The sequence below is a fragment of the Anabrus simplex genome, chromosome 3 (genome assembly GCF_040414725.1).
Source record: "Anabrus simplex isolate iqAnaSimp1 chromosome 3, ASM4041472v1, whole genome shotgun sequence".
Lineage (NCBI taxonomy): Eukaryota > Metazoa > Arthropoda > Insecta > Orthoptera > Tettigoniidae > Anabrus > Anabrus simplex.
Window position 1 is genome coordinate 75,975,645 of NC_090267.1, and position 11,780 is coordinate 75,987,424.

At 40.1% G+C, this 11,780-nt stretch overlaps 1 protein-coding gene across 1 annotated transcript in view; it reads left to right on the top strand.

Annotated features, from left to right (window-relative positions):
• Positions 1 to 3,486, top strand: part of LOC137498937 (carbohydrate sulfotransferase 5-like) — a 145,803-nt gene extending 142,317 nt beyond the window's left edge. The window contains exon 7 of the mRNA XM_068226795.1: positions 2,927 to 3,486. Coding sequence (XP_068082896.1) covers positions 2,927 to 3,245 — 319 coding nt within the window. The 3' untranslated portion in view covers positions 3,246 to 3,486. The remainder of the gene's footprint in view (positions 1 to 2,926) is intronic.
• The last annotated feature ends 8,294 nt before the right edge of the window (positions 3,487 to 11,780 follow it).

The following is an 11,780-nucleotide window of genomic DNA, read 5'->3' on the forward strand; positions in this document are numbered from 1 at the left end:
TCTCTATTACAAATAAATAACCGTGTATTTTTAGTTTTCGGGAATAACACTTGGGTGGAGGGGGGGTGTGAACATGACTGAAAATGGTGTTGAATTCTTTAATTAGGCTACTGTTATCTCAAAAGTGAAGATGTTACAGACGTGAAATTTAATATTTGGAATCTTCTTTAAAAGTAAAGAAACACGTATTCTCGGAAAATCCAATGAATGGGGAGAGGGGTGAAAGAATTGAAACTTAATTGACTTAATTGTATGAAAATACTTACATCTAATAAAAACTAAAGTTGTTAGGGCCTACAGACGTGGAAATTGGTATTTGGATCTCCTTTAAAAACAAAGAAAAACCCCTTGAATTCCTTTCATGAGGACACATAAATCAAAAACTGAAGAAATAATTGTTATATGAAGATCCTTTACTATTAAAGAAACAAGATTTTTTTTTGCCGGAAAATTCACTTGGGGGGTGGGGAGGAGTGTGAAAGTGAAGAAAGTTAATTATTTTTATCTCAAAACTGAAGGTAATAGACGTGAACATTGGTGTTTGGAATCTCCTTTAAACATAAAGAAACACGGCTTCTTTTAGTTTTTTTGGGGGGGGGGGTAAATAAACTTAACGGCGGCGGGGTGTAAAAGGAGGCGAGACCAATTGATTTTACTGTTCATAATGTATTTATAAGGAGTCTCCGTTGCTCAGGCGGCTCACAGCTGGGTTCCGTGGTTCAAATCCCGGTCTCTCCACGTGACATCCGTGCTGGACAAAACGGAGGCGGGACAGGTTTTTCTCCGGATACTCCGGTTTTCCCTGTCATCATTCATTCCAGCAACACTGTCCAATATAATTTCATTTCATTTGTCACTCATTAATCATTGCCCCAGAGGAGTGCGACAGGTTTCGGCAGCCGGCATAATTCCTATTGTCGCCGCTAGATGGGGGCTTTATTCATTCCATTCCTGACCCTGACGAATGACTGGAAACAGGCTGTAGATTTTTGATGTAGTTATTCTGATGATAAACCGATCATTTTTTATCTTTCCTGGGTTCGTTATCAAGAGCCATCTTTTCCTTCGGAGAACGTTCTTAGATTACAGTACATTCTCCTGGCATATAAATTAAAATTTAAACACATTTGAAATAAACGATAGGAACGAGATTGACCGTCCAATTGTTCACCTCTATAATAAGGTCAGTAATGCACGGAAGTATGTTATTCGTATCGCCAGAAATCCCGCACACTTGCCTACGCGCGACAATGGTGCTGGTCACATTCTCAACAATGACAATGGCAGCAGATGTAATTTACCCTTTCAACCCCCGCCTGTAGCGGTGTCTTACCCTACAGTTTTCTTTGGGAAGCAATAAGTCATATGAGTATCATGTTTGGGTGAGAGCTGTGCTGGAATATGCACACGTACATCCATGATCTCTGATCATTTTGGACATTCCTTTCACCCTTTCTAACCCCCACCTTGAACTTTGGCTTAAACGGCATCCAGAGTGTCACGGTTCATCTCAGCTACCCCAAAGACTGAGAAATCGCCACTATTATCGGTCATTTTTTTAAATTTTTACATTTCACCCCTTCCTGTAGGGGTGCTAGGGGTTTCTTGCCCCTATAGGAATTTTTCCAAATAGTAAGTTATATGTGTATCTAGTTTGGTTGAGAGCTATGCTGAAACATACACACACATTCACCCGTAATCCCTGTCATTCTCATTTTCTTTTTTCTCTCCTCACCCCCTATGCCATGGGGACTGAACTTGGACTTTTCATTTTTTAAATCGTTTATAGAAGAAGAAGAAGAAGAAGAAGAAGAAGAACGTTTTAAGAATCTCACCATAATCTTTACATACTGTTGGTTAGGTAACCCGCTGATCAGACTCGTCATGCGGTTTACTTACCTCCCCCTATTTCCTTTTTTTTTCACCCTTTTCACCCACCATGCCAAACTACCCATCAGATTTCATTCAAACCACTTCCTAAACCCTCGCAGGAGTAATAAGAACAAATTGTGAAATTTTCAGAGATATTTGCCCAGTAGTTTTTTAGTCCATTCGAGACATACATACATACAAACAAACAAACAAACAAACAAACAAACAAACAAACAAACAAACAAACAAACAAACAAACAAACAAACAAACAAACATTCATATATATAGATATAGATTTTATATGCAGGCACATATATTCACTCTTCTCAGGAAAATAAATATCATTTGTATGCTTCCCAAGCAGCCAGCCTGTGGGCTGAAGACTTGACAGACAAAGCATACTGTGATCAGAAAGGAAAATGGAAGAGGTCCAACATTTTGAAGAATGAAGATATCAGCAAAAGAAATATTAAAAAGAAGAGATCAATAGTTAACAAAAAAAGGTCAGATAGAAAAGAAGAAAGTGAGGTTCCTGGAAACAGTAAGTGGAAGTAATCCCAGTAACCCGCTGATCACTAACCCATGTTCCCAAGTAGAGATCCCCTATGATCTTCTTTTTTTAGTTGACAGAGCGAGTTGGCCATGTAATTAGGGGCACACAGCTGTGACCTTACATTCAAGCAAACCTCACTGTCGGCAGCCCTCAAGATGGTTTTCCGTAGTTTCCCATATTCACACCAAGCAAATGCTTATTCTGTACCTTAATTAAGGCCACAGCTGCTTCCATCACACCACCAAGCCCTTTTTATGTCCCATCGTAGCCATAAGACCTACCTGTTGGTCTTGAACCCTTAAGTCTTGAAACCTCTTCGAAAGCAGATTGTGCAATTGTGCTCCTATCTTGTGGCCAGACTGCTAACCTTACCTTCCTTCTCTTCCCTTGACACCTCTGTGCAAGGCAGGAGCACTGTTTGACCAAACCTATTCCTTCTAGGTGTTTTAGCTAACTTTACTCATATCACTGAAGAAAGAATTATGTTTTTCTTTTTGCAGGGTGGTGCGTTACGAAGATCTGTCCGTCGAGCCTTATCTCGGAGTGCGGGATCTATTCCAGTTTTTTGGTTTGGACTTTCATCCCAGTGTGCAGCAGTTCCTGGACACCCACACCAAGGTGGACGTGGGTGGCGTCTCGAGTACTTACCGTAACTCCAAGTCAGCACCCTTCCACTGGAGACAAGACCTTTCTCACCTGGAGGTGCGGTCCATACAGCGGTCGTGTCACACAGCTATGGATCACTGGGGCTATATACTTGCTGCCAACAGCTCCCATCAGCGTGAATTCAATCCTCTCGGAGAGTTCCTGTTAACGTAGCATGCGTTTGACGGTGCCTTTATCTTGTCTTCTAATGTATAGGGTGGGTAGACGATGTTCCCCATTCGACGTGTTTGGTATGCGAGACTGATCAGAGACTCATTCCAACACAAGTTATATAATAACAAATCTGCTCAATGAGGCGCATTGTTGCCAATTAGCACTGATGTGGTAACAGTTCATAGATATCTGTGATGAAGCAATGTCTATGGACATACAGTACATGATGGACAGTTCTTAACTACAGACATTCCTTATTTTAAAGGCTCGTAGCATAGGACATTGGGCACAAATTGTTTATAATCATTTCATGGCATGTAGGCCCTGGTGATATGAGAGCGTCTGTTACGATCTGCTCCGAGTGCTATTTAGTCACTTTAAACTGCTACTCTGTTGTTGTTGTTGTTATTATTATTTTTTTTTTTTTTTTTTTTTTTTTTTTTTTTTTTTTTTAATATTCGAAAGTCTAATCTTAGAACATTTCCACAAAGCTGTTCAAGATAAAATTTTAAAATTAAGTACATTATTATTATTATTATTATTATTATTATTATTATTATTATTATTATTATTATTATTATTATTATTATTATTATTATTATTATCTGATAGGATAATGGAAAATAATGTTTGACATGACAGCAGTAACGACAAATTTAGCTGTAGATGGGTTTATACTAGAGGAAAACATATCAGCTAGGAATTTCATTTGTAGACATATCATGAAATGCCAGCAGTGGTATAGACACTGCATGACACAGCAGATGATTGGCACAGCTGTCTTAAATGGTTTTTCTTAAAATAAATTTAACATTTTGTAATTTTTAAGGCAGAGTAGTTAACATCATCGGACATAGATAAGAGAAAACTAGAATAATAGACAGATTTCATAGACCGGCATGACAGATGCATCATGTCTTCATTGAGACGAAAAGATGTGGCTTCCACTCCAAAGGTTTTTGCATCCTCTCAAATGACAAAATATGAGCAATAATCTTTCAAATGTTTCTTTTTTTAAATACATTTTATCAACAACTTGGTAAGAAAGAAATTTAATTGCTTGGTAGATTTCAGGACAAACCCAATGTATACTCATCAACAAAAGTTTTGTGTAATAATATTTGGACAAGTACAACCCAAGAATTTATTTTAAGGATATATAAACCTGACTACCTAGGTGTCAATACAAGGAAGGATCTTCATTGAATTAATTACATTAATGAGGTTGTAAATGAATCTCTTCATATGGTTATGAGTTTATTGGGGGATTGTAGTAAGGATGTAAAGGTAAGATCTGGTATGATCTCATTTACAGTATGGTTCCAATATATGGAACCCTCACCAGAATTACTTGATTCAAAAACTGAAAAAGATCCAGAGGAAAGCAGCGCTGTTTGTTCTGGGTTATTTCGGACAAAAGAGTAGCGTTGTGAAAATGATGTAAACTTTGGGCTGGGAAGACTTAGAAGTAAGGAAATGAGTTACTTGACTAAGCAATATGATCCGAGCTGTCTGTGGACAAATGGCAAGGGATAACATTAGTAGATAAATGAGCTTGAATAGAGTTTTTAAAAGTAGGAAAGATTATAATATGAAGACAAAGTTGGAATTCAAGAGGACAAACTGGGGCAAATGGATGTTTATAGGAAGAGGAATTAGGGTATGGAATAATTTACCAAGGAAGATGTTCATTAAATTTCTGACTTGTTTGAAATTAAGAAAAGACTTGGTGGACAATTAATAAGGAATCTGCCATCTAAATAACAGTGCTAAATACAGAACACTGATGCTTAGTGTCTGGCTCCATGCCTAAATGGTTAGCATGCTGGTCTTTGACCTGAGGGTCCTGGGTTCTATTCCCAGCCGAGTAAGGGATTTTCACTTTTGTTGGTTAATTTTGATGGTTTGGGTGTTGGTTGTGTGTTTTTTCTGCTGAAACTCCATCAATTCTGTGGCTACATCATTAATGGAAATGTTCTCCCCTTACATTGTACAGTTCATCTGCCCATCAAGGCATATTTTGTATTAGGTCATGAAGAGTTTCCTGTGGCAAACAAGAAAGTTCCATTCATGATCAATGGGATTCATTTTGAACGATGTTATTCACTTGAAGACAGTGGAGAACATCCACATGACAGTGGGGTCCTGCATTATCGTGGTGCTAAAATGAAATTATCCCACATAGCTCATCTAAATGACACCACAATGGATGCAGAATTTCCATGACATTTCATTCAAGTTGCCAACAGTAGGACATTACAGTGTTCAGTGACCCATCGTAATGCCACCTCAGAACTTGATAGATGCACCACCATATGCAAGGATATCTTGTACAAGATGGTCTGGATGGTGGCACCCCTATTGCCTCCACACCATAGTGTGCCTTGTACCAAGGCTTAATGATATCCTGGTTTTATTCCAGAAGCAAATGCAGTATCACTCTTCTATCATCCAGTGTTGGTGAGGTAGAGCCCAGTTCTGTTAATGAGCGCAGTGCAAAATATCGTAGGAACCTCCTGAAGTAAAGGTTTATCTCGTGTAGGCTTCTGTGTATAATCTGAGCAGAGAAACCCTGTGGTTTGAGCAAGATCACACAGGAGAGTCCTGGTGGTGTAAGTGGGATGTTATGAGCTGCAGGTAGCAATCATCACGTGGTATTGTGACCCGGGACCTGCCATGCACATTTTGGTCTCTCAGTTTCATATCTATATCCTGGACACATCACTTAGGTTCATATTGTTGCGTGCCTATGCAACTGTCAGCCCTGATGTAGCCCTTTCGGTATTTCCTGAAAGAGATGAGTGCCGGCCTTTATTAGTATAGTACTTTGCATCTGGTGTCTTTATGGCTTTTCTGGAAGATAAAACTAGAATGTTTCTACTCCAGTTGCACCCTGAATATTCTGGTACTTCATCACCAGGGATATAAAAGCAGGCTCGCCATAAACAAGGAGTTGTTGGAGTAGTGTGTCAGAGAGTAATGTTGAAGTGTTGTCGTTGTTTAGTGTTGGTCATGCCGTGTTATTGTCAGGTGATACGTGTTGAGTAGTTCAGTGCGTGGAGCAATCAATCTGATTGTGAGTTAATTGTATTGTGTTGATTGTGCGAGTTATCAGACTTGTCTGGAGTTGAGCTGAGTGAACAGCATTCGTGTGTTGTAACAGTCGACAGACCCATGTGGGAACTTGTGTGCATGTAGTTGTTATGGAAAATGACAGTCGAAATGAAGCCTTGATCGGCATGCTGTCACCCACATCAGTCCAGTGTTGGATGAGTTTCATCCTGCTGAAGTTGTTGCTGTCCAGGAAGAAGACAACTGATACTCCAGCAATAGGTCTTTTTGCTTCTCTCCTTGCCCGCATTCTAGGGTGTCGCTGGATCCCTCATATACTTTCCACAGGGCATCTGGCATGTCTCGTCCTGTTCTCACTTGTATATCTGGTTGCAGTGAGCAATCCAATTCCATGGCTTCACAGTGGACAATCCATGTAACAGGCTCGCAAACCCTCGAGTACCGTGGCTTGGCGGATGGTGATATCATAAGACTGATGAGAGGTGTTGATCAGCACCTAGCGATCAGTAACACTTCTGTCTGAATATTTTTGATACTCAGGCTTGACAGTTGTCATCAAACCACCAGCAGCTGCATCCATATCCACATCCATAGCCGGGTCTACCTCGATCCCGGCTGGGATGGTTAAATCGTTTTGCAGCGTCACCTGGCGTAAATTCCTGCACTGATTGCTTAGCAATTTCTTCATCCCCATACCGAATTGTGGTTGGAGCTCATGTCCAGGATTATTTTGTACACATTCAGGAAGTGAAGTCTGATGATTATCTTGTTTACGATGTCTGCCACAAGAACCGAGTGATTTATCACATCGACATCGGAAATGGGCACGGGGTGATGCAGTAACATGTAGCATGATTATACACAACTTTTGTCGATGAGTATATACGAAGCTTACTGGTAACTTCTCTCAAGTATTGTAATAATGAGCAATTAATTGATGATGATTTTCTAAAGGTTTGTCACTACATCAGCCATTTGCCATTGTTCATTTTACACTAAATTCATTTGTATAACTTTTTTTCTTTCGTATTTCCAAATGATAACAAGTGAGAACTCTTTGTTTAGTTGAAGCAAGACTGCGGTAAAATGTATGACTGGTAGTGAGTTTTCCCACACATACTAAGACTCGCTTTAACAAAACAGTAAAAATCTTCAGGAAAAAAGAAATATTCTACATGGTTAAAGGTGTTGTGAATATTCATGTGAAGATGAAGCCAAAGTAAATGATTAAAAAATGAAAATTGTAACAAGATCTGCTGGATCAGATGTTTATATTTCCAATTAAGGATGTTATGATCTGAAATTCTCAGTACAGTCCCTTGCAAAATAATCTAAACACTACAATAGCATACCCATTTTATGTTTTATTTCCTTCCACTTGTTCACCTAATATGTGCCTTTAATCTTTCTTAACAGCTAACATGTCCCTCCTTTCTGTCTTATAAATTGCATTACATAATTTAGTTTAGATTCCATGTTTTGAGTCAATGAGGCAAGTCTTACTGAAAAAATCCTTCACCATCTGAAAATCTTTCCTACAGTTTATGAAGAACCCTTCTTTCCAATATGCTGATGCACTTGACACCTTTCATCATGGCATTGACTAGCACTAATTTGCCAGATTTTCGTGAATAAAACACTTCTAAAACATTAATAAGTATATTTATCTGGATTACAGCCACTTATTTATTACTAAAAAGCCCATTTATTATTAAAACAAAGCTGAGCTTTCCGCCAAATTGCATTGACCTTCATCAGGGCATGTGCAATTTCTTCTTTGGACAATAATCCAAGAAATTCTTGAAACAAGGTGGAAGTCATGACCATACAATCCATGGCCTCCCCACTGACTGGACTCGGGTATCATCGTGTTGTTCTGTGGTGGTTGGGAGTGAAGTTACTAATTCACCACCAAATCCGTTTCGACCAGTAAAAGAAAAACCAATGAGCCACAAAAACCCACATTCTTTAACCTCTAAAACATCTTCTTCATAAGGTGAATTTGGACTGTTTCAGGTATACTGAATTCATTGGTTCATTCATCGTTCGGATGCACAAATTGAACCCTCTGCCCCTGCATTCCACAGTGATTTTCATCTGAGAGAAGAACTTTCTTCCAGTGTTCTATTGTCCAATCATGATGACCACATTTCCACAAGAGATTTTTTCTATGCATTTCTCCTGTTAGAAAGTGTTTCTTTGGAGGTTTGAGGGCTTTCCTTCTGCCTGCTTAGAAGTTTACAACAAACATTATTCATGTACAAATTCACTCTCCTATTCAATTAATGAACAAACTGTGCATTGAAATGCAGGATGTAAGAGTAAGCAATGTGTAGCACATTGTTGCCAACCATTAGGACAATTACGAGGGTAATCAAATTTCAACGGGATTTTATTTTTTATTTAAATTCATTTATTGAAAAACACAAGGCAATTACAATTTATTTTTCCACATAGTTTCCTGCTTAGGAAATGCATTTGTCCCAGCGTATGGGCAGCTTTTTGATGCCCTCATTGTAAAAAGAACAAGGTCGTGTCACCAGCCATTTGCACACAAAGTCTTCCACACTATCGTCATCTTCAAATTGTTGCCCTCCTAGAGCTTCTTTAAGCAGTCCAAAGAAATGGAAATCGCAGGGCGATAAGTCCGGGCTGTAAGGAGGATGACCAAGTGTAGTCCAGTGCATTTCCTGTAGCTTGGAGACAGAGCTTCAGTATGAGGCCGCACCTTGTCGAATCACTTAGTCTCGCCTTTTGCAGCGATATGCAACCCTCACCTTGTTCAACAGCTCGCAGTAGTAAGCAGCATTGATTGTGCATCACTCATGCAAAAATCAATCAGCAAAATGCCTCGCCGATCAAAAAAACGGTTGCAAGAACCTTGCCAGCTGACAGTCAAGACTTGGCTTTCACTGGTGCTACCTCCCCTTTCCTCTGCCACTCCTTACACATACGCGTCCTTGACAATGTTTGATCACTGAACTGTGCAGTCAATCTCTGGCAAATTTCTGCCGCTGTAACTCCTTCACGAGCAAGAAATTTTATAATTATGCATTGTGCAGTGGAGGGGTGAACCTGTTGTTCCGACATTGTGAGCGTTACGACGAAACGGTGGGAAATATCTAACAACACGCTCTCCCCACTTCTAACAGTCCTGCCTGAGCATAGCAGAAGTGTGGGGCCAGTCCTATCAACTGCTGATGTTCAGGAACAAAAATCCCGTTTATATTTGATGGACCTTTGTATAAAACAAGAAACTATGTTCCGATTAATTCACAATGGACTGTATGGTTTGTACGGGATGCTCAGCAGGAAAAATAAATAAACAAAATGATGACCTTTTCTTACCACATCACATAGATAAATGTTGTCGCTGTTGCTGCGAAAGACCGTTTCTTTTCTGGATATATCCCTTCAGTTTTATCCACAGTGCAACATCTACTTCCTGAGAGTCAATATTACAAGGTGTACAACTTTACTTCCGGCATTTGCCGATGGATGGCGACAACGGTACATACCGGTCGAACGAAACAGATCGCAGATGTCAGGCAGTTAGCTTGGACCTCGGTCAACATACACCATTCAAACTTAGTTGATGTGTGTCTGCATCATAAAGTTGTTCTCGGTTGAGCATGGCAGTGTACGAGCCAAATTCTCTGCATTTGTTTTGTTTCAATATGAATAAAACAGCGGCTGAATCTCATTGAATGCTCTCACGTACGCATGGTGAGGATGCTATTAGTGGAAGAACGTGTTGTGAGTGGTTTCAATGCTTCAAGAATGGTGATTTTAACATCGAAGACGGCATAGTGGTGGAAGAGAGAAAGTTTTCGAAGATGAAGAATTGGAGACATTGCTGAGTGAAGACTCGCGTCAAACTCAAGAAGAATTGGTACGATCAGTGGGAGTGACACAACAAGCCATTTCAAAACGTCTCAAGACCATGGCATGATTCAGAAAGAAGGAACTTGGGTCCCGTATGAGTTGAAACCAAGAGACGTTGAACGGGGATGAAAAATGGGCAAAATTTTATGGGGATATCCTGGCCTTGCTTCAACGTTGACGGCAAAACCGATTATTCACTGCTCCAAGATCATAATCTGCATTTGATGGGACCAGCTCGGGGTCGTGTACTATGAGGTGTTAAAACCCGGTGAAACAATCACAGGTGCTTGTTATTGAACGCAATTAATGCGTTTGAGCAGAGCATGAAAGACAAACAGCCTCAATACAGCGAGAGGCACGATAAAGTGATTTTGCAACACGACAATGCTCAACCCCACGTTGCAAAAGAGGATAAAACATACCTGCGAATGTTAAAATGGGACATCCTACCCCACCCACCGTATTCTCCAGACATTGCTCCCTCTGATTATCACCTGTTTCGATCAATGGCGCATGGCCTGGCTGACCGACACTTCCGATCTCATGAAGGAGTCACAAATTGGATCAATTCGTGGATTGCTTCAAAAGATGAACAATTTTTTTCGACATGGGATTCAAACACTGTCCGAAAGATGGGAGAAAGTCGTGGCCAGCGATGGACACTACTTTGAATGATACATGTGTAAGTAATTTGTTTCATTAAAGCCTCCAATGGCAGAAGCAAATTTGTACACCTTGTACAACTGCATGAGCCATCTCTGTGCTGCAGCTTCTAATGTTTCAGTTTCTGTGCCACTCCTCTCACTGATGAAGACTGTGTGCATGTCATGTTCTGGTCTAGATTACTCACTTCTCCCAGTCTTTGCTTCGTAACTTTAGGACGCTGAACTTGCTGGGTAGCTTTTAATTAGAGAGAAGTGCTCGTCTTGTTAGACAGGTACTAGTACTCCCTGGTAGTCAATTCAAAGGTGACAAATCAAATAGAGTATAAGTGAATGCAACCCTTCCACAATCAGCTTTGTGCAGCCACTCTGCTAGAGAAGTGCACCAACGTTAGCAGTGCCTGACTTTACTGCATGTACAAATTAATTGAAGTAGGATATATCTGATACACCAGCCTAGGAAGTGAAGATGTGGGAAAACACTTCAGTTTTGGTAACCAGGACCAGGTGGCCCTAGAATTGAGGGGCTGAGTGGAAGAACTACTCATCCTAACTCTGGATTACATTCTCATCAACAGAATAAATTGGCAGACTAATACAAAAAAATGTCACTAATCCGATTACACACTCTAATACAGAAAAGATCACAAACTAAAACATGCATTACTCAATATCTTCATATGGACCACGGCTTAAATAGATACCTGACTGAAGGTACAAGGAGGTACAAAAGTAATTAGAGTTATGATGTCATCATATTTTGCCTTCTTTATCATCCTACCATTAGGATACTTCATAGGCACCAAGCGAGTTGGCCGTGCGGTTCCCATTTTCACACCAGGCAAATGCTGGGGCTGTAAATAATTAAGGCCATGGTCACTTCCTTCCCACTCCTAGCCCTTTCCTATCTCATCAT